Here is a 24,650-nt window from a genome sequence, read left to right as displayed (position 1 = left end):
GCCAGGGATCTCCCTTTCTAAGCCCCACCCCCTCCCTATAGTCACATGTGACATGAAATCTTCAGCCCTGCTCGGGCCAGCTCGTTGTCTTGGCGCCTTGGATATGCTTGGAAAAGGGCTTTGTATACCTAGGGGGCACTGACGAGCACTGAGGGGTGGGTGGGGAACCCCTTTACTGGTTGCTATGGGATATAGCATGATCACTCTATCCTAGCAACACCTTGGATACGCTTGGAAAAGGGGTTTATCTATCTTGGGGGCACCATTGCAGCACTGCGGGTGGGTGGGGAAACCTTTTACTGGTTGCTATGGGATTTTACATGACCAATTTATCCTAGCAACGCCTTGTATACGCTTGGAAAAGGGGTTAATCTACCTTGGGGGCACTCTCGCAGCACTTAAGGATAGGTGGTTAACCCCTTAGGTGGTTGCTATGGGATTTTACATGACCACTTTATCCTAGCAACGGCTTGTATACGCTTGGAAAAGGGGTTTATCTACCTTGGGGGCACCCTTGCAGCACTGCGGGTGGGTGGGGAAACCTTTTACTGGTTGCTATGGGATTTTACATGATCACTCTATCCTAGCAACGCCTTGAATACGCTTGAAAAAGGGGTTAATCTACCTTGGGGGCACTCTCGCAGCACTTAAGGATAGGTGGTTAACCCCTTAGGTGGTTGCTATGGGATTTTACATGACCACTTTATCCTAGCAACGGCTTGTATACGCTTGGAAAAGGGGTTTATCTACCTTGGGGGCACCCTTGCAGCACTGCGGGTGGGTGGGGAAACCTTTTACTGGTTGCTATGGGATTTTACATGATCACTCTATCCTAGCAACGCCTTGAATACGCTTGAAAAAGGGGTTTATCTACCTTGGGGGCACTCTCGCAGCACTTAAGGATAGGTGGTTAACCCCTTAGGTGGTTGCTATGGGATTTTACATGACCACTTTATCCTAGCAACGGCTTGTATACGCTTGGAAAAGGGGTTTATCTACCTTGGGGGCACCCTTGCAGCACTGCGGGTGGGTGGGGAAACCTTTTACTGGTTGCTATGGGATTTTACATGATCACTCTATCCTAGCAACGCCTTGAATACGCTTGAAAAAGGGGTTTATCTACCTTGGGGGCACTCTCGCAGCACTTAAGGATAGGTGGTTAACCCCTTAGGTGGTTGCTATGGGATTTTACATGACCACTTTATCCTAGCAACGGCTTGTATACGCTTGGAAAAGGGGTTTATCTACCTTGGGGGCACCCTTGCAGCACTGTGGGGAAGCCGGGGAACCCTTTTACTGAGGAAGGAAACAGCACAAAAATTCAAAAGCTGACTTAGGCCATAGTATACCCCCGGGGGATAAACTTTATACCAGGGGGTATAAAATAGTTTTTATAGTATTTCTCTAGGCCATAATGTTATCACTTCACTGTTTTTCTCACCCTATTGCTTATTTGTTGAAAAGTGTGCAGATCTGAACTGACAGTAGATGGCGCTGTCCTGTCAGTGCATAGTTAATGATAACTTGTTTTGTATGTTCTCTATGACACCTCTCTGCTCTCTATGACACCAAATCTTTTCCAATTTTGACAACCATGGAAGATCAATTGTATGACCAGCTTTTGAGATTCTACACTGCAACAGAACAAAGGTACCCTCAGTATACCTACGATCTACCTCCTGAGAAACGTGCAAATGCCAAGTCCCAGTTTAGACAAACAGCAAAGCCATATCGAACCCAAGGAGGAATTGTTTATCATAGGGAAAAGGAGGTTCTTACTAAAAGTCGACTGCCAAATATCCTGAAGGCCTGTCATGACAACCCAATATCTGGGGGCCATTTTGGCAGAGATAAAACTTTAGCCAAAATCTCTGACCGGTTTTACTGGAAGGGAATGAAAAATGACGTTCACCAGTATGTGAAAGCCTGTCAAAAATGTTTTGTTATAAATCCCAAAATCACAAAGGAAGCTCCACCACTCAACAGTATATCAGTGCCTGGAAAAGTATGGAGCTTAGTTGGGATTGATATGATTGGCCCTCTTCAGGAAACATCAAATGGCAACAAATATATAGTTGCTGCCACTGATCATTTCTCCAAATGGACTGAAGCAACAGCTGTCCCAGATAAGAGTGCCAAGTCAGTGGCAAATTTTTTGTACTCCGTTATCTGTCGCCTTGGCTGTATGGAGACTCTGATTAGCGACCAGGGACGAGAGTTTGTAAACTCGATCATTGACAACCTGATGGAACATTTTCAAACAGATCACCGTATTTCATCTGCATACCACCCACAAACAAATGGCCAGCGGGAACGTGATAATCGGACACTTAAAGAAGCTCTTAGTAAGCTTGTCAATGACCAAGGAAACAACTGGGATCAATTCATCCCTGGTGTTCTGTTTGCCTATCACACATCTGTGCATGCTTCAACCAAGGTTACTCCATTTGAGGTCATGTATGGACGGAAGGCCAAGCTTCCCATGGACCTTAATCCCTCAAAAGATGATACGGTGGATCCCATGCCCATTTCAGATCATGCCACCCCTGATGTGCTAAATACACTGTCAAGCATTCTTAAAAAGCTGCACTCAGACGTCAGTACCAACATCCACTCTGCTCAAGAACACCAGAAGTGTGCCTTTGATCGCCGACACAAAAGTAACAAAGAAATCACTGCTGGTACCATAGTTTATATCAAGAATCAGCGCCGTATTCAACGCATAGGTTCAAAGATGGAACCACGCTGGATTGGACCTTATTTAGTTGTGGAATCCTTGACCAAGGGACGAGTAAAACTTAAGAACAACAAAACTGGCAAGATATTAAGCAACACATACCACACCAGCAACCTAAAGATTTACCAGGATAAAGAGGCTTCTCCACCATCCGATGATGATTATTCCAGTGACTCTGCCACACAGAAAAATAAGCAAACTAAGGCTTTCAACCTACTACCAAGTTCAAGAAGGAAGTATCTTAGCACCACTCTTGGCCTTACGTTTAGTAAGGTTGTATACTGTGGATGCAGACGAGACCTTGAACAACCACGGCGTACATATAAAACCAAAGGTGATGGAAACTGCTTCTTCCGGGCCATCAGCTACATCTTGACAGGAACAGAGGACAACCATTCCCTTCTCAGAGATAAAGTCATCCACCATATGAAAACTGACTTGACAAAAAAACTACAGGACTACTTGAACCAAAATGTGAATGAATATGTGAACATCTCTGGAATCTCTCGTGATGGAGTCTGGGCAACTGATGCAGAGATCATGACCACGGCGAATCTGTTGAGTTGCGACATAATAATCTACACAAACGTCGGTGACTCCATGGATTGGTTGACATATCCTGCAAGCTTCAATCTGCAGTCAACAACTGAACATGCACTGTATCTTGAAAATAAGCACGATCATTTCAATGTTGTTATCAGTGTTTAGCTTTAAACATTAATTTGGTAGCAAGGACATGCTAGACTAAATGTCATAATACACAGAATGACTGTTGGGCGATTTGTTGCCCCAGATAATTGCATTGCATGATAAGTGACTTATAGCTAATGAGAAATTATTGCCCCCCCTCCCAAAAGTTTTGTATAGTGGGAGGTACTCTTTAAGAATTGTCAGTTTGGTTTCTCAATAAAATGTTGAAGCATTAAGTAATTCTTGTGTATATCACTCAATGCAAATGATTTCATTGGGGTATAATATGAGCTGAGAGGTATAAATTGGGCTAGGCAACTTTAACCCCAGATTAGTTACATAATCTGGCCTGGAGGGGTATAGTTTTTTTTCCAAGCGTATACAAGGCGTTGCTAGGATAAATTGGTCATGTAAAATCCCATAGCAACCAGTAAAAGGGTTCCCCGGCTTCCCCACAGTGCTGCAAGGGTGCCCCCAAGGTAGATAAACCCCTTTTCCAAGCGTATACAAGCCGTTGCTAGGATAAAGTGGTCATGTAAAATCCCATAGCAACCACCTAAGGGGTTAACCACCTATCCTTAAGTGCTGCGAGAGTGCCCCCAAGGTAGATAAACCCCTTTTTCAAGCGTATTCAAGGCGTTGCTAGGATAGAGTGATCATGTAAAATCCCATAGCAACCAGTAAAAGGTTTCCCCACCCACCCGCAGTGCTGCAAGGGTGCCCCCAAGGTAGATAAACCCCTTTTCCAAGCGTATACAAGCCGTTGCTAGGATAAAGTGGTCATGTAAAATCCCATAGCAACCACCTAAGGGGTTAACCACCTATCCTTAAGTGCTGCGAGAGTGCCCCCAAGGTAGATTAACCCCTTTTTCAAGCGTATTCAAGGCGTTGCTAGGATAGAGTGATCATGTAAAATCCCATAGCAACCAGTAAAAGGTTTCCCCACCCACCCGCAGTGCTGCAAGGGTGCCCCCAAGGTAGATAAACCCCTTTTCCAAGCGTATACAAGCCGTTGCTAGGATAAAGTGGTCATGTAAAATCCCATAGCAACCACCTAAGGGGTTAACCACCTATCCTTAAGTGCTGCGAGAGTGCCCCCAAGGTAGATTAACCCCTTTTCCAAGCGTATACAAGGCGTTGCTAGGATAAATTGGTCATGTAAAATCCCATAGCAACCAGTAAAAGGTTTCCCCACCCACCCGCAGTGCTGCAATGGTGCCCCCAAGATAGATAAACCCCTTTTCCAAGCGTATCCAAGGTGTTGCTAGGATAGAGTGATCATGCTATATCCCATAGCAACCAGTAAAGGGGTTCCCCACCCACCCCTCAGTGCTCGTCAGTGCCCCCTAGGTATACAAAGCCCTTTTCCAAGCATATCCAAGGCGCCAAGACAACGAGCTGGCCCGAGCAGGGCTGAAGATTTCATGTCACATGTGACTATAGGGAGGGGGTGGGGCTTAGAAAGGGAGATCCCTGGCGTCACCAGAGGTGGAGGAGCTTGAAAAGGAGCAGTGCCCGATGGGAGGGGGAGCTGTGACCTAGAAGAATGAGCAGCTTTCCCTCAGCTTACCCTGGGGGGTATAATCTGGCCTGGAGGGGTATACTTTGGCCTAGGCTATTTTACACCCCGGGGTATAGTTTGGCCTAGGCCATTTTATGCCCGGGTATAGTTTGGCCTAGGCCAGTTTATACCCCGGGGTATACTCTGGCCTAGGCCAAATTATACCCGGGGTTAATCTGGGACGGGGTTACTTTGGCCTGTTACACCGGGACGATGGACGTCGCGGTCTGGTCCGGGGCCTCCCATCTTCTTACAATGACGTCCTCTTCTTGTCTTCACGCTGCTCGGGGGCCTGATAAAAGGTCATCGAGGGCCGTAAATGGCCCTGGGGCCTGAGGTTCCCCACCCCAGATTCAGACAATGGATGGAACGGACCAGTACCGGAGCTGTACAGCGCAGTTCCATCTACAGTATAATGGCCTTGGCGAGATCAGTAGGGGGCGAATGTGCAGTACTCCTACACAGTAAACGGAGCTACGCTGTACAGTTCAGTAACTGGTCAGTTGTAGTCGCCACCGACACGAAAAACAACTGATCATCAGGGGGTACCGGGAGTCACACCACCACCAATCTGACATTGATGACCTATCCTAACGACAGACCCTCAATGTTAAAGTGGTGGGCAACCTCTTTAAAGAAGGGAAATGGGTAAGTGGAAATTTTGTTACCAAGGTAAACTATGCTGCCTTATCACTCATTTTATATATTGTATATTACAGCTAACCCCTAACATGCCATGGCGATCCCAGAAAGCAAGTGTTGTCCCTGTGAAGTCCACAGCAATAACTTCTACACATGGGAGTGAAATAGAGGTTCCTATAACAGAAAGCCGATTCACTTTAGGAAAAAAACATTGAAAAATAATTTTCTTTCATGAGCAACATTCTTTTTCACACTCTTTTCCTGGCCATTAAGATCTAACCAGTTATTCACAATGGATGGACCAATTTTGTCCAAATCTGAACAAGATCCAAATTGCAGGTCCCCACATGGGCAGCTGGAGTGTGGGAAACCACAGACTGAACAGGAATTTCTCAACATGGACATCAGCTTTCCACATTGTATTTTTATCTTTCATGACAATAAAATGTACATGGGTTTCACACCAAATCTTCAGATAAGCATGGTCTTGTTGCCCCACAACAAGTTAAAATTGTGTTTGGTGCACATTCAATCTAATATATCCAGGAACTGTTTGCAACTTGTGATTAACTTCAGAGAGGGCAGTCAGTGCAACAGTCATTTCCATGAGAAAACTGATGGTTCGTGTGGTAAAATGTAATATAAAGAGAAATGGAACTTCCTTCAACTCATCTTCCAGAAGAAATTCCCAATGAAAAAATAGCCATGACTCCAGGAAAATATGAAAGACATCTTGAAAGAGTCAGCAAAGAAGTTCACCATGAAAGAAAATGGAAAGATGAACTCTCCCTTGGAACTGCTCAGCCCAATCAATCTCAACCCTCCGGGAACACGGAAACTAAAAGGAATAAACCTGTGCTCAGAAACATCAAAAGGGGATAGGAAGCCACAAAGTCAAATGTGAACCTAGGATCCCCAATGAAATCTATTCCTGGCACTGCCACGTAAGCTGGAATGCAGGTGGAGAAAGGCCCACCATAACTTCAGCTCTTAAGTCCAATGAACCTGAAAACCGCCATCTCAGAAGACTCCCATTAAATTGTGAGAGCAAAACAAATTTCCTGAAAGTGTCCAGTTCACGGATCGCTGAGTGAATTTGAAACCAGTGAGTCCCAGGGTAGAGGCACATGAAGTCAAAGGAGACAAAAAGGTTGTAATTGCTAACATCACAAAGATGCATCTTCCCAATACCAAAGTAGTACAACAGTCCACCATCACAAGAAAAACCAAAAAACCAAGGTAACATCAGGCAAAATAGGGACTGGGGTTGTTAAACATACAACAAGGGATTGACAGCTGCTGCGGTACCCTTAGGTCGGGAGATCCTGTCGTATAGAGAAAGTAGTGAGAGGATAGGAGTAGTAGTTTGATCTGCTGATGTTATTCAAGAACTAAGAAGATGTTCTACATGATTGACCATGAGGTTTATTCTTATTGCGTTTCAAAGTTGGACCAACTTCTTCATCAGGAGAGTTTAATATTGTGGATCTCTTCATGAAAAAGTTGTTCCAACTCCAAAACGCATTGAGAATAAACAGCATGGTCAATCCTGTACAACGTCTTCTGGATTCTTGAATTACATCAGCAGCGCAGACTTCTACTCCTATCCGCCCACTAATTAGTCCGCAATCACAGTCATATAGCTAATGTGCTGTTTTATTCCGGTTCCCTTCCCACGAGGAGAATCAAGTTTGGATTTACGAATGTCCTCTAAAGAGTTCTCATTCAACATTTCTATACTAACAGGGTCTGTACAGCTGGACTGGCGCATAGAAAATGTGGTGTCAGTAGTCAAAAAGGAGCCTGGAGATTATAGGTGTGTAAGCTTAACCTTTACTATTGGCAAATTCTTGAGGGTTTTCTAACAATACCTGGAGTATCTCAATCAGAATAACCTCATGATCCAACATCAACATATCGTTATGAGGAATCGCTCCTCTCAGACCAATTTGATAGGCAGAAGGGAAGGATTTTTTCCTCTAATATGGGGCAATTAGAATCTGCCTCATGGGGTTTTTGACTTCCTTTGGATCAGCATGTTAAGTTATAGATTGAGCTCAATGCACTTGTGCATTCTTTCAACTTTAAAACTAATAAACTATCATCTTCATGCCCTGTAACTATCCATCTGCTCTTGTTAAGTGGGTGGTTTACTTTTCATCAGAATTCTGCCAGCATAATAGGAGCGATAACTTACACTGCGTGCAGAATTATTAGGCAACAACTATGTTCTCAATCAACCCAAAAGACTCATAAATATCAAAGTGTAACATTTTTGGAAGTTGGAGTGGGTATTCTTTAGATTTGGCTATCTTAGGAGGATATCTGTTTGTGCAGATAACTATTACTGTGCAGAATTATTAGGCAACTTAATAAAAACCAAATACAATCCCATCTCACTTGTTTATTTTCACCAGGTAAACCAATATAACTGCACAAAATTTAGAAATAAACATTTCTGACATGCAAAAACAAAACAAAATTAGTGACCAATATAGCCACCTTTCTTTATGATGACACTCAACATCCTTCCATCCATAGATTCTGTCAGTTGCTTGATCTGTTTACGACCAACATTGCTTGCAGTAGCCACCACAGCCTCCCAGACACTGTTCCGAGAGGTGTACTGTTTTCCCTACCTGTAGATCTCACATTTTATGAGGTACCACAGGTTCTCTATGGGGTTCAGATCAGGTGAACAAGGGGGCCATGTCATTATTTTTTATTCTTTGAGACCTTTACTGGCCAGCCACGCTGTGGAGTAGTTGGAGGCATGTGATGGAGCATTGTCCTGCATGAAAATCATGTTTTTCTTGAACGATACCGACTTCTTCCTGTACCACTGCTTGAAGAAGTTGTCTTCCAGAAACTGGCAGTAGGTCTCGGAGTTGAGCTTCACTTCATCCTCAACCTGAAAAGGTCCCACAAGTTCATCTTTGATGATGCCAGCCGATACCAGTACCCTACCTCCACCTTGCTGGCGTCTGAGTCGGAGTGGAGCTCTCTGCCCTTTACTGATCCAGCCTCTGGCCCATCCATCTGGTCCATCAAGAGTCACTCTCATTTCATCAGTCCATAAAACCTTTGAAAAGTCAGCCTGAAGATATTTCTTGGCCCTGTCTTGACGTTTTATCTTATGTTTCTTGTTCAAAGGTGGTCATTTTTCAGCCTTCTTTACCTTGGCCATGTCCCTGAGTATCGCACACCTTGTGCTTTTTGTTACTCCAGTAACATTGCAGCTCTGAAATATGGCACAACTGGTGTCAAATGGCATCTTGGCAGCTTCACGCTTGATTTTCCTCAATTCATGGGCAGTTATTTTGCGCAATACGCTTCTTGTGACCCTGTTGCCTATTTGCCATGAAACGCTTGATTGTTCGGTGATCACGCTTCAAAAGTTTGGCAATTTGAAGACTGCTGCATCCCTCTGCAAGACATCTCACAATTTTGGACTTTTCAGAGCCTATCAAATCTCTATTCTGACCCATTTTGCCAAAGGAAAGAAAGTTGCCTAATAATTAAGCACACCTTATATAGGGTTTTGATGTCATTAGACAACACCCCTCCTCATTACAGAGATGCACATCACCTGATTTACTTAATTTCTAGTTGGCTCTCAAGCCTGAACAGCTTGGAGTAGGACAATAGGACAACATGTATAAAAAGTATCATGTGATCCAAAAAACAACTTGCCTAATAATCCTGCACGCAGTGTAATTTCCTTTTAATTCTCAGCATCGATTGTTCCTTCTATTAGCCAATGGCTTACCTGCCATGAACTAAATACCTGACTCTCTGTTGCACCCGTATACCTTTTGATAGAATGGAGAGCAGCAGCTAAGACAAAGAATTGCCTCCACATAATGAAATTCCTTTCAGCTTCTCTGCTGCTGGAGACAGATTACACTTGACAACAGGCAGTGGACACCAAAAGGGAGAGACACCTAGTGGCTGGCACATGGAAGTGATTTTTCAGGTTAATACAAATGAGTTTATAAATGAAGTGATTTGCAGTTTGGCTATTTAACATATTTTATCAAATTAAAACAAGTCGTGACCATTTAAGACATCCTTTTTTGTGTATTTGCAAACATGTTAACCTCATTCTGCAGATTAAAGCCTGGAAATGCATTTGGGAATGTATTTGGATGTTCCTGGTATTCAGGGTTTATCAGATCATCACTGTAACAGAATGTCTTGATTCCAAAAAAAGAAAAAAAGAACAAGTTTGGCCCCAGTATTAATTCCTGTTATTTAACAGCATGCGTACCCTGATTGTTTTGACTAAAAGGAAGAATAAGCAGCGGCAATTGGGAAGGCACATAGTGCAAGTTTCTCTGGTCTCAGCAGTTTTTGTCACGGTCACATCTTTGAATTCTCATGGCTTCCTAAGAATTAACAATCACAGGAATATGTACTTCCTGCTATCAATGATAAATGAAAGTCTTGGAGATCGGTCATTGTCTACATTACACAAGCTCATCGGTATCTTCATTTAAAGTCTGTAGACTGTCTGCGCGCCTTCAAAGGACACTTTTTTTTTCCTATTTAAATAAATTATTACCCTTGCAAAATAATGTTCCGTATTGCAAGAAGTGGAACTCAAGCACAGTGCTGGCATTTCACTAGCATTTGACTTGAATAATTTAGGCTTTTAAATTCTTGATTACACCTCATGCTTACGTATCAGAGCACAATCCTTAAAGTATTATAGCTTGCAAAATGAGAATGGCAAACTCTATCTTCAACATCTATTGCTCAGTGCTTGAGCTGGAATGGTGTTGTGTTTCCTGATGGAGGTCATTCTACGTGCGCTTGTGTGCTAGTGCCAAACACAATCACAGCTTACACACACAGTCATTCAAGCACAAAGTGCCCATTCCCAGGAATACAATAGATCCTTACGTATTGGGAAAGAACCAATTGTTGTTTTCCTCATCAAGGCCGACTGTATAAAAAATCCTAAAATATACGGTATATACACCAACTTTTTAATTTTTTGCAGCCCAGGCACCACTCCGCAGTAGCCAATTACACCCAAAGCCATGTCCATGAGTGGTGTCTGAGTTTCTGTAAGTATTTTGATGATTCGATGCACATTTTTCAGAAAATGCAGCCGGGCTTATTCCACTTAACTTAACGTGATTGTTAATGGTCAACCAGTTTTGTCAATAAAAATATGGTAATACCAGATGCCGCATATGGGCATGGTTTTGGCCACAGGTATAAGCCTCAGAGTGAATTATCAGCCTGAGCCCTTTAAATGGAACCTGTCATGTCCCCAAAGATAAACCCTATATCTGCAGGTTAATGTGAGCTCGCATCAAAGGCTTGGACATGACTTTTGACATACATGTACATCTAAAGGCATCAATGTGTTAATAGTGTTTGGGGATGTGACAGGTTTCCTCTAAAGAATAACTTTTATTGAAATTGTTATGGGCTAAAATAGTGTCAATGTATATAGTCATGGCCAAAAGTGTTTTCACCCTTGAAATTGTTCCAGAAAATGAAATATTTCTACCAGAAAATTATTGCAGTTACACATGCTTTGTTATACACATGATTATTTCCTTTGTGTGTATTGGAACAACATAAAAAAACAGAGAAAAATGGCAAATTGGACATAATTTCACACAAAACCCCCAAAATGGTGCGGACAAAATTGTTGGCACTCGCGACTTAAAATTTGGCTGCACACCCTTTGGAATAAATAACTACAATCAATCTCTTCCTATAACCATCAACAAGCTGCTTACATCTCTCAACTGGAATTTTGAAACGACCACTCTACTTTTGCAAACTGTTCCGGGTCTCTCATATTTGAAGGCACCTTCTCCCAACAGCAATTTTAAGATCTCTCCACAGATGTTCAATGGGATTTAGATCCGGACTCATTGCTGACACTTCAGAACTCTCCAGCGCTTTGTTTCCATCCATTTCTAGGTGCTTCTTGAAATATGTTTGGGGTCATTGTGTGGCTGGAAGACCCATGATCTAGGGCACAAACCCAGACACTGAGAACTACATTGTGACCCCAAATTCTTTGGTAACCTTCAGATTTCATGATGCCTTGCACACAGTCAAAGCACCCAGTACCGTAGGCAGTAAAACAACCTCAAAATATCTTTGAACCCCCATTATATTGAATTGTAGATACGGTTCTCTTTTTTTTTGGTAGGCCTCATTCCATTTTCTGTAACTATTAGAATGATGTACTTTACCAAAAAGCTCTATCTTGGTCTCATCTGTTCACAAGACACTTTCACAGAAGGATTTTGGCTTACTCAAGTATATTTTGACAAATTGCAGTCTAGCTTTTTTATTTCTCTTTGTGAGCAGTGGGGTCTTCCTGGATGTCCTGACATAGCATTTAATTTCATTCAAATGTCGACAAATAATTTGCGCTGACACTGATGCGCCCTTAACCTGCAGGACAGCTTGAGTTTCTTTGGAACTTGATTGGAGCTGTTTCCCACCATTCGGACTATCCTGCATTGCAATTTCTCTGCCGTCCACGTCCAGGGAGATTTGCTACAGTGCTATGGATTGTAAACTTACTGATTATGTTGCGCACCATGGACAAAGGAACATCAAGATTTATGGAGATGGACTTGTAATCTTGAGATTTCAACAATTTTGGTTATCAAGTCCTCAGACAGTTCTCTTTTTTTTCTGTTCTCCATGCTTAGTGTGGCAGACACAGACACACAGTGCAAAGATTGAGTCAACTTCTCCCCTTTTTTATCTGGTTTCAGATGTGATTTTCATATTGCCCACACCTGCTACTTGCCACAGGTGGGTTTGAAGGAGCATCACATGCTTGAAACAAAGCCGTTTACTAGTTTAGCCATAATTTTGGAAAGGTGCCAACAATTTTGTCCAGCTTATTTGTGTGAAATTATGTCTAATTTGCCTTTTTTGTGTTGTTCCTATACACACGAATGAAATAAAAATGTATATAACAAAATGTGCAATTGCAACAATTTTCTGGGAGAAATACTTCATTTTCTGGAACAATTTCAAGGGTACCAACACTTTTGGCCATGACTTTATATAATGTAGTGAAATAATATTAATATTCTCTTTGATCGCTGTCTTCTCCGATTTACAGCACCGCTCCAGTCCTCCTCTGGATCATTTGTTGACTACTCTGACTTGCTGGCTCACACTGTGGTTTATGTGTGAGCCGGCGGAAGTAGCTATTAGAGCCTTGTTCTGACACTCCATAGACAAACATTATAAAAGCGACTCCCTGCTGACACAAACTCTATTGTGATCTGAACAGTCAAAACTTCAGTGAAGTGTCTCAGAATAGGACTGCAGCGGATTGGACAGCGGAGAAGTCGATGATTGGGGAATATATTAATTCACCTACACTACATTACATATACATTCACACAGGTATAGCTTACTTATTTTGTCCTTGGGTTAGGTTTCTAATGAAAAAAGAAGCAAATAATCTCTTCAGAGAGGAAAAGGACTAGAACTCTAGTGCCACCTATTGGAAGTAGCCATCCTAAAAGTCAATGTTGACCCTTTAATGAGCCTTGTCACATGACTTAGGATAAAAGCCAAACCAGAATCTCAGTTTGCAGACACTGTGTCTCGGGGTACTGCCCCTCGTCAGTGCAAAGTGTGAGATCTGGTTTAGCTGTGTGAGAGGCGTCTGACCGTGATCCAAGTAGTAATGTTTCTCCTTGTGGAGAGTGACATGATAAGCATGGCGAGATGAGGAGACTTCGATCACATACAGTACAGACCAAAAGTTTGGACACATCTTCTCACTTAAAGATTTTTCTGTATTTTCATGACTATGAAAATTGTAAATTCACACTGAACGCATCAAAACTATGAATTAACACATGTGGAATTATATACTTAACAAAAAAGTGTGAAACAACTGAAAATATGTCTTATATGCTAAGTTCTTCAGAGTAGCCACCTTTTTCTTTGATGACTGCTTTGCACACTCTTGGCATACTCTTGATGAGCTTCAAGAAGTAGTCACCAGAAATGGTTTTCAGTTGTATTGAGCAGAAGTCTGGTGGATACACAGCTGATAGTCCTACTGAATAGACTGTTAGAATTTGTATTATGGCAAGAAAAAAGCAGCTAAGTAAAGAAAAAACAAGTGGCCATCAGTACTTTAAGAAATGAAGGTCAGTCAGTCCGAAAAATTGGGAAAACTTTGAAAGTGTCCGCAAGTGCAGTGGCAAAAACAATCAAGTGCTACAAAGAAACTGGCTCACATGAGGACCGCCCCAGGAAAGGAAGACCAAGAGTCACCTCTGATTCTGAGGATAAGTTTATCCGAGTCACCAGCCTCAGAAATCGCAGGTTAACAGCAGCTCAGTTTAGAGAGCAGGTGAATGCCACACATAGTTCTAGCAGCAGACACATCTCTACAACAACTGTTAAGAGGAGACTTTGTGCAGCAGGCCTTCATGGTAAAATAGCTGCTAGGAAACCACTGCTAAGAACAGGCAACAAGCAGAAGAGACTTGTTTGGGCTAAAGAACACAAGGAATGGACATTAGACCAGTGGAAATCTGTGCTTTGGTCTGATGAGTCCAAATTTGAGATCTTTGGTTCCAACCACCGTGTCTTTGTGCGACGCAGAAAAGGTGAACGGATGGACTCTACATGCCTGGTTCCCACCGTGAAGCATGGAGGAAGAGGTGTGATGGTGTGGGGGTGCTTTGCTGGTGACACTGTGGGGATTTATTCAAAATTGAAGGCATACTGAACCAGCATGGCTACCACAGCATCTTGCAGCTGCAAGCTACTCCATACGGTTTGCGTTTAGTTGGACCATCATTTGTTTTTCAACAAGACAATGACCCCAAATACACTTCCATGCGGTGTAAGGGCTATTTGACCAAGAAGGAGAGCGATGGGGTGCTACGCCAGATGACCTGGCCTCCACAGTCACGAGACCTGAACCCAATCGAGATGGTTTGGGGTGAGCTGGACCGCAGAGTGAAGGCAAAAGGGCCAACAAGTGCTAAGCATCTCTGGGAACTCCTTCAAGATTGTTGGAAGACCATTTCTGGTGACTACCTCTTGAATCTCATCAAGAGAATGCCAAGAGTGTGCAAAGCAGTCATCAAGGAAAAAGGTGGCTACTTTGAAAAACCTAGAATATAGGACATATTTTCAGTTGTTTCACACTTTTTTGTTAAGTATATAATTCCACATGTGTTAATTCATACTTTTGATGCCTTCAGTGTGAATTTAAAATTTTCATAGTCAAGGAAAAAAAGAAAAATCTTTAAATGAGAAGGTGTGTCCAAACTTTTGGTCTGCACTGTACATGGGTTTATTCCCACAGGTAACTCTTTAAAAGGTTTTCCCACTTTCAATGCCTTTCGATATCTTGGGAAATTGCTTCTAAAATGCTTATTTCTGCCTGTTGGACATTTGGATGACTGTCAATGGAATGGTTATTGCTAACAGAGGTAATCACAAAGATAAGGAAAGTTTCTAAAACTACCAAAGACTTACTGTACTGCCTGAAATATCTATACAAAAAAAAAAGTGAAATAAATCCCGCTTTGCCGTCCTTGGTATTCTGAAGTATGGTTGGCTTTGTACAATATCGGGGGTCCTTTGTGTTACTTTTACTGCCTGTGAAACATTAGGACCATTACGATTAGTAAACACAAAAAAAATTAATGTTCATTATTTAATTATATGTATTTTTATTACAAATTCAATGTTGAATATTACAGTATATGAATGATACATTTACTAGATGTAATTAATAAAGTTTGTATATTCTAACAGGACACTGACAAATGAACTTGTTCTTATGCGACTGAGAGGGGAACATGAGATTGTGAGCCTCCCTGGTTCACGTACTGATGTGAGTTTTGACAATCTCCATACATTGCCAAGATATAAACTTACTCCACAAACCAATGGTTATGCACACTGAAAGAAGGTGCTCTGTGAAGAAAGCTAACCTGTATTTCCAGTCCTGACCAATTCACTCATCGGTCAGCTCTCTCAGCATTGCTTTTCATCTGGAAGTAGAGGGGGTAGTAGGTACTTCCACACAGTCCGTCATACAAATGACCAATTTCATAAGATTTCAGAAGTCTAAAAATGCCAATTTAGGCTTCCTTCAGCCGACTATTAGAGATATGCGGCTTTACTTATGTTATGTAATGCTAATATACAGCACAGTATTATAGTCCAGAGCTGTATTCATAATTCTGCTGGTTGGAAACCTGGCACAACTTAGCTGAGCTTCAGTTTTGGAAATGTTGTATGTTCTTTGGCATTCTCAAAGAGTTCATTTTTCCTCATCATTTTACTGCACTGGTGTAAAGAGAAGACATCTCAGAATACAAATCTTCAGAGAAAGCTGGAAAAACATGAATCCTTGGCTGATAACAATAAATTACAGGATAGGACTAAAATACTAGCACCAGGTTCCAAAGCATTGTATTTATGAAGCTACATTTTATTAGATTGTATCTTGGAAAATAATGTCCAAGAGTGTATTTCTTTAAAAAATTTGAAAATCATATAATTGTTAAGATCACAAAAAAAAACAAACAACTTATACACAGTCCTGTAAACTTGGCTCCACTGGGCACATGCCTAGACGACCTATCAGTACTGCCCCAGATGTTGCCTTTACGTTACGCAAGATGCCTTGTCTTGTGTTTCAGTGAAAAAGATGAGGGATGCCCAACTGAAGCTCAGCCCCTAACAATGCCCTTGTGTCCTAGTGTTAATAGTAGCAGAGATTGAATGAACAAGAAAGAGCAAATAATGAGCTCAAATTTGTGCAGAGAATAAGCAGAGCATAAAGGAGAGGAAACTCTGGACCAAATCTTCATCATCTTCTTCCTAGAGAACATGTAACGGGAGTCCTACCATCACATTCATAAATCATGACTAGCAGAAGATGAAAAGAAAATGTAATCCTACATGTGAGATCGGTGTCTGGAGTGCAGCGCTTCCAAATCATTAGCAGGTAAAACTTACCGTAGTGTATTTTCCCAACTGACAGAGGGAGGGGAAGGTTTCTTGATGCGCTTTTTTGATTTTCTCTGTCAGGTCATCGAGCTCGGCTGTCATCTCATAGTTCTCTATACAATCGTGTTTCAAGGGTTCTTTCTTCTTCTTGTTTCTGTCATTTCTGACTGCTGCAAGAGAGATGAAGACACTTTAGATACTGGCTACTGGGCTTAAACACCATGTCAAAGTGATTCTTAGTATGTGAAAACCAGTTATATCATGCCCATATCAGTAGAAACGTTTAGATAATTGAGATATACAATACTGAGCAATAGGCAGGTGTGGAAAAAATGCTGCAGTAAGAATGCTTTCAAAAATAGAAGAGTTAAAAAGAAACTATTAAAGGGAATCTGTCACCCCAAAATTTGCCTATAATCTAAGGCCACCGGCATCAGGGGCTTATCTACAGCATTCTGTAATGCTGTAGATAAGCCCCCGATGTATCCTGAAAGATAAGAAAAACAGGTTAGATTATACTCACCCAGGGACGGTCCCGGTTCGGTCCAATGGGCGTCGCGGTCTGGGTCCGGCACCTCCCATCTTCATACGATGACGTCCTCTTCTTTTCTTCCTGTCGCAGCTATTGCGCAGGCGTACTTTGTCTGCCCTGTTGAGGGAAGAGCAAAGTACTGCCTGCAGTGCACAGGGAAAGGTCAGAGAGGCCATTGCATGAAGATGGGAGGCGCTGGACCCGGACCACGACGCACATCAGACAGGACCGCATCGGGACTGCCCCTGGGTGAGTATAATATAACTTGTTTTTCTTACTTTTCAGGTTACATCGGGGGCTTATCTACAGCATTACAGAATGCTGTAGATAAGCCCCTAATGCCGTGGCCTTAAGGTACCGTCACACTAGACTATATCGCTAGCGATCCGTGACGTTGCAGCGTCCTCGCTAGCGATATCGTCCAGTGTGACAGGCAGCAGCGATCAGGCCCCTGCTGTGCTGTCGCTGGTCGGGGAAGAAAGTCCAGAACTTTATTTGGTCGCTGGACTCCCCACAGACATCGCTGAATCGGCGTGTGTGACACCGATTCAGCGATGTCTTCACTGGTAACCAGGGTAAACGTCGGGTAACTAAGCGCAGGGCCGCGCTTAGTAACCCGATGTTTACCCTGGTTACCATCCTAAATGTAAAAAAAAACAAACACTACATACTTACCTACAGCCGTCTGTCCTCCAGCGCTGTGCTCTGCACTCCTCCTGTACTGGCTGTGAGCGTCGGTCAGCCGGAAAGCAGAGCGGTGACGTCACCGCTCTGCTTTCCGGCCGCTGTGCTCACACAGACAGTACAGGAGGAGAGCAGAGCACAGCGCTGGAGGACAGATGGCTGTAGGTAAGTATGTAGTGTTTGTTTTTTTTACTTTTAGGATGGTAACCAGGGTAAACATCGGGTTACTAAGCGCGGCCCTGCGCTTAGTTGCCCGATGTTTACCCTGGTTACCGGCATCGTTGGTCGCTGGAGAGCGGTCTGTGTGACAGCTCTCCAGCGACCAAACAGCGACGCTGCAGCGATCCGGATCGTTGTCGGTATCGCTGCAGCGTCGCTTAGTGTGACGGTACCTTTAGCTTATAGGCGAATTTTTCGGTGACAGATTCTCTTTAACAATTAACAAAATGCAAATTGAATGAACAAAAGAGAAATATCAATCCAAAACAGATTTGGTGTGACCATCCTTTGCTTTCAAAATCACATTCTTCTCAGTACACTTGAGACAGTTTTTGAAGAAATTCGGCAGGGAAGAAGTTTTTTCCAAACAGCTAGGAAAAATAACCACAGACCATCTCTGGATGTAAGGTTGTGAAAATTGTTCTATCTCTTCATGTAATCATAGACAAACTTGATGGTGTTGAGATCATGTCTCTATTGGGGGTCATATCACCACTTACATCAATTCTTTATGCTGAAGATAGTTCCTAATGACATTGCCGATATGTTTGGGATTTTTGACTTGCCGCAAAATACATTTGGAGCCAATAAAATACCCCCTGATAGGAGTGCATGATGGATGAGTATCTGCCAGTATTTCTTAGCAGTAAGGACAGTACTAATCTTCACAAATCGACAGCTGTTTTTGCTGAAGTGCAACCCCAAATTTGTAAGGAACTTTCCCCATGCTTGACTGTGGTGTGCAGACACTCAATATTGTACCACTCAACAGTTCTTTAGAAAATATACTGCCTTCTGTTACCGCCAAATATTTCACATTTCGACTCTTCTGCAGGCCACAGCACCTGCTGCCATTTTTCTGCATCCCAGTTCATAAGTTTTTGGTGTATAATTGATTCACATGTTCTTGTTTCCATGTCGAAAGTTAGGTTTGTTGGGCACATTTCAGCCATGAGACCCCTTGTGTCCACACTTCACTGAACGGTAGATGGGTGTAGCTGGGTCCCACTAGTCGATGTCAGTTCTGAACAGATAGGTAAAATCGCAGGCAACAAGTGGAAATAGGGTTTTATCCGGCAGACAAAGAAAAGGTGAGAGGCTTGTGAAGTCCACAACTGAGGTATCAATTGATGCTTTGTCAAAGGCAAAGGGTGGTCTCACCAAATATTGATTTGATTTAGATTTTTCTTCTGCTCATTCATAATTTAACTCATAAAAATAAACTATTAACGTCTATTTTTGAAAGTATTCTTATTTTGCAGCATTTTTCCCACACCTGCCTAAAACTTTTGCACACCACTGTATTTGAAGGCCATATAGTGAACATTTATTTGCACAACTAATAGAAATCTACTTATTGCAGCGTATAATATATTTATATCACTCTTTGATGAACTTTGATACCTAAAAATGACTGCTACTATAAATCTGGCCATTTCAGTGGTTTACTGGGTCTTTTAAAAATTTTGACTAAGACTGGGGATCGTTAAGATTCAAGTAACTGTTACCACTTGAACATCCCTCTACTGCAGTGCCACCATTAATTAAGTGGTTGTACCTAGGTGTTCCCTAGGACGGGATATTACATCCAGAGCAGAGGCACTGGATATGAATAAGATGTAATGTTTGTTTCTTCATGTTAGAACAATCCAGAGTCTCTGCTAAAATTTTGAAAATATCCTTTAAAAGCTGTAGCAATGCCAGGTAGGCTAGGGTTGAATCCTAGCTCTGAAGGCTTTGATTAGTGCACCTGGCTCTGCATATAAACAGGCTAGGTTTTCATTTAAAGCAGTCAGCTCGGTGAAGCTGACCAGATTGGATGTGTCTTGAAGCTGAAAAGAGAGACACACTAGAATCCCTCCCTGAGAAGAATTTACACAGACCGTGTGCAAAGAAGTGCAAGTATCACTGGTTTCTATGGACAATAGCTGAGAATTTGACAATTTGACCGAGCTGGGGCTAGCTCAGCCGTGTATGAGCAGCAAGGGTCTATTTTGTTTAGTTACTGCCTGGACAAGACTAGGGATTTATGTTTATGAGTTTGCTTTGGAGCTGTGCAACCTGTGGAAAGCAATAAAAACTGCATGTGTTTGGACCAAAACTGCATTACCTGTGTGAACGATACCTAAGGCCTAATGCCTACCAGAGCGAGTGAAACCCCACTATGGGTTTTCTCAGACATTAATGGAAAAGGGAAGAAACATTATCTTTTCTCTTTTTCTATCTACTCTCTTTCTCTTTGGGACTCGGCCATCTATGTATGCCACTATGGATAGTATTTCTAGTCTGGTAATATCCATAAGATTTTAATAGAATGAAAGTCAGTCCCAAACTAGGCAAATAATCTTAAAGGGGTTTTCCCAAGAACCAAAGTTAATTTTATTCAATAGATCTTGGAATAGTAATAAGTTCCACAATTGGATGCGTTTAATAAAATGTTCCTGTGCTGAAATAATCTCAGAAAAATGTGCCTATACTGTTTATTGAGTAATGGCTGTGTCTGACCGTGCTGGGACATGGTCTGATCATACCACAGCTCCTGGGCAGAGGAGGAAGCAAAAAACTATACTGATATGGCAGCATGGGATCACAGCTGATTTATTTTTGTGAAATAAGACATTTTACTGAATGTTTTTAAACAGTGTTTTACTTCAAACAAATAATTATTTGCAATCTGTGTGGATATGTCTGTATAATCCCCCTCCTCCCCCCAGGAGCTTTGGCATAATCAAAGCATGTCTCTGTCCGGTCAGACACAGACAGTACACAGCAGGGCCACACTTATAGGATTATCTCAGCACAGGAACATTTCATTTAAACACGTCCAATTGTGGAAATTATTATTAATCCAAGATCTATTGATTAAAATTAACTTTTGTTTGTTGGAAAACCCCTTTAAATGTAAATAATATAAACATGATTAAAAAGGTTGCTCCATATTAATTTTCAAAAAGTAAGCCCATGGTGATTTGAGAATAATAACAACAACAAAACATATACCGTCCTACCAGACACTCTGTACTGCTGCCTGAGTCCCCTGCTGGTCTCTGTGCTCCCTCTTAAGTGTCAGAAGGCACTAATTGGCTGCAGTTGTCATGTGATGTCTACTCACTTCCTCTTCTAATTGAGGATACATGACCATTGCAGCCGATCAGTGCTATCCGAACTCGAAGCATGACAAATGGTAGGTGAGTGTGTTTGTTTATTTTTTCCAAACCGCCAGCGACTTATTTTATAGGTGTCTAAGGTAAGTATTTTCATGTATAGTTTTCTGACCAGGTAAAGGTACGTCAGCTGGCAGATCCCCTGCTTTGAGGTGGGCTCCGGCGGTGAGCCCACCTCAAAGCCGCGACATGTCAGCTGTTTTGTACAGCTGACATGTGCGCGCAATGAGGGCGAGCGGAATCGTGATCCGCCCGCGCCCATTAACTAGATAAATACCGCCGTCAAGCGCTGACAGCGGCATTTAACTAGCGCTCCCTACTGCGCGGCCAGAATAACTCGCACCGTTGACACCCGTCACATGATCAGGAGGTCAGCGGTGCATTGCCATAACAACCAGAGGTCTCCTTGAGACCTCTATGGTTGTTGATGGCCGATTGCTTTGAGCGCCACCCTGTGGTCGGCGTTCAAAGTACACCTGCATTTCTGCTACATAGAGGTGATCTGTACTTCATCTCTATGTAGCAGAGGCGATCGTGTAGTGCATGCTTCTAGCCTCCTATGGAGGCTATTGAAGCATGCCAAAATGAAAAAAAAAAAGTGTTTAAAAATATAAAAAAAATAAAAAATATATAAAAGTTCAAATTTGCCCCAATCAAAATAAAACAATTTAAGAAAAATCAAACATACACATATTTGGTATCGCCGCGTTCAGAATCGCCCGATCTATCAATAAAAACACAGGATTAACCTGACCGCTAAATGGCGTAGCGAGAAAAAAAATCAAAACGCCAAGATTGTTTTTTTTTTTGTCGCTGCGACATTGCATTAAAATGCAATAACGGGCGATCAAAAGAACGTATCTACACCAAAATGGTATCATTAAAAACGCCAGCTCGGCACGCAAAAAATAAGCCTTCACCTGACCCCAGATCAGGAAAATTGGAGACGCTACGGGTATCGGAAAATCGCACAATTTTTTTTTTTAGCAAACTTTGGAATTTTTTTCACCACTTAGATAAAAAATAACCTAGACATGTTAGGTGTCTATGAACTCGTAATGACCTGGAGAATCATAATGGCAGGTCAGTTGTAGCATTTGGTGAACCTAGCAAAAAAGCCAAACAAAAAAACAAGTGTGAGATTGCACTTTTTTTGCAATTTCATCACACTTGGAATTTATTTACCGTTTTCTAGTACACAGCATGGTAAAACCAATGGTGTCGTTCAAAAGTACATCTCGTCCCGCAAAAAATAAGCCCTCACATGGCCATATTGACGGAAAAATAAAAAAGTTATGGCTCTGGGAAGGAAGGGAGCGAAAAATGAAAATAAAAAAACGGAAAAAGCTCCGGGGGTGAAAGGGTTAATCTAATGAGTCTATATATAATATCAGATATATTGGTAGCATTGGTATGTATTAATTGTGTGACAATTTGATATACGGTATGTTTTATTTGTTCTTTATACTTCTTTAATGCAATACGTCCACGTATAAAACACTGTGATGCTATTTGCTTCTGGGAACACAGCCCTATTAGCAGACTGACAGCTTTCCTGAACGTACTTAGCTCCATGCCTGCTTGTGGAGCACAAACACATCATTTAGGGCCGGCTTAAGAATTCCTGCCAAGGATTCCCAGATACAAGGAAATGATTCACAGGGGAATCACGACACAGTTCTTTTGCAGCAGCTTCACTGCCACCTGATTTTCCTTAAAAGCATTATATTAAAAAGAAAATCCACTCTTCCATTCCGAAACACACACATATTCACATGTACTCAAGGACACCCACCGAAAATAGAGTATATTACATGCGTCTACAATCTTTTCATTATCTATCTCTGTAAAGTATGCATTTAAAAAAACCTAATGTCTATCTCTACATTCCTAATGTATTTCTATTCAATATGAACCTATATACTCTACTATTTATCTATCTACAGTTGTGCTCAAAAGTTTTCATACCCCAGCAGACTTTTTGCTTTCTTGGCCTTTTTTCAGATAATATGAATGATAACACCAAAACTTTTTCTCCACTCATGGTTAGTGGTTGGGTGAAGCAATTTATTGTCAAACTACTTCTACTATGTTTTCTCTGTTTAAATCATAATGACAACCCAAAACATTCAATTGACCCTGATGAAAAGTTCACATACCCCATTTCTTAATACCATGTATTGCCCCCTCTAACATTCATGACAGCTTGAAGTCTTTTGTGGTAGTTGTGGATGAAGTTCTTTATTTTCTCAGAGGGTAAAGCTGCCCACTCTTCTTAGCAAAAAGCCTCCAGTACCTGTAAATTCCTGGGCTGTCTAGCATGAACTGTTGTCATGTTGGAACATCCAGGTACGTCCCATGCACAGCTTCGAGGCTGATGAGTGCAAATTTGCCTCCAGTATTTGCTGATAACGTGCTGCATTCATCTTTCCTTCAATTTTGACCAAGTTTCCTGTGCCTTTGTAGCTCACACATCCTTAATTCATCAGTGATCCACCTTCATGCTTTACAATAGGAATGGTGTTCCTTTCATCACCGGCCTTGTTGACCTCTCTCCAAATGTAACATTTATGGTTGTGGCCATAAAGTTCAATTTTGGTCTCTCCACTCCAAATTACCTTGTTACAGAAGTTTTGAGGCTTGTCTCTGTGCTGTTTTGCATATTTTAGGCGAGATGCTTTGTGGCATTTGCGCAGTAATGGCTTTCTTCTGGCAACTCGACCATGCAGCCCATTTTTCTTCAAGAGCCTCCTTATTGTGCATCTTGAAACAGCCTCACAGCTAGTTTTCGGAGAGTCCTATATTTCAGCTGATGTTATTTGTGGATTTTTCTTTGCATCCCGAACAATTTTCCAGGCAGTTGTAGTCATCATTTTTGTTGGTTTACCTGACTGTGGTTTTGTTTTTACAGAGCCCTTGATTTTCCATTTGTTAATCACAGCTTGAATGCTGGTGACTGGCATTATCAATTCCTTGGATATATTTTTGCATCCCTTTCTTGTTTTATATAGTTCAACTACCTCTTCCCGTAGGTCCGTTGACAATTCTTTCACTTTCCCCATGACTCACTATCCAGAAACATCAGTGGCTGGAAGAAAGATGCAAGGGTGTTTGGATTCCAGAAACTCACTCAGCTTTTATGCCCACACACTGATTACAAGCAAACAGGTCACAGGGGAGGATGTTACCTTTAGTAGCCATTCAAAGCCATTTGTGTCAACTTCTGTGCATGTTATCAGGGAAAAATCACCAGGGTATGTGAACTTTTGATCAGGGTCATTTGGATGTTTTGGGTTGTCATTATGATTTAAAAAGAGAAACCACAGTAGTTTAACAATAAGTGGCTTCACCCAACCACTAACTTTGAGCGGAGATACAGTTTTGGTGTTACCATTCATAATCTATCTATCTATCTATCTATCTATCTAT

The 24,650-nt window shown here is 41.9% G+C and overlaps 1 protein-coding gene across 6 annotated transcripts in view; it reads right to left on the bottom strand.

Annotated features, from left to right (window-relative positions):
* RARB (retinoic acid receptor beta) overlaps nucleotides 1-24,650 on the bottom strand; it is a 985,731-nt gene that overhangs the window by 70,055 nt on the left and 891,026 nt on the right. For 5 of the 6 annotated variants that reach the window (XM_069730000.1, XM_069729996.1, XM_069729999.1 and 2 more), the window contains one exon: nucleotides 16,632-16,792. In XM_069730000.1, the coding sequence (XP_069586101.1) occupies nucleotides 16,632-16,792 (161 nt within the window). The remainder of the gene's footprint in view (nucleotides 1-16,631; nucleotides 16,793-24,650) is intronic. The other variant, XM_069729998.1, reaches the window with a different exon arrangement.

Source organism: Ranitomeya imitator, chromosome 6 (genome assembly GCF_032444005.1).
Source record: "Ranitomeya imitator isolate aRanImi1 chromosome 6, aRanImi1.pri, whole genome shotgun sequence".
Taxonomy (NCBI): Eukaryota; Metazoa; Chordata; class Amphibia; order Anura; family Dendrobatidae; genus Ranitomeya; species Ranitomeya imitator.
This window is presented reverse-complemented; position numbering and strand designations above follow the sequence as displayed.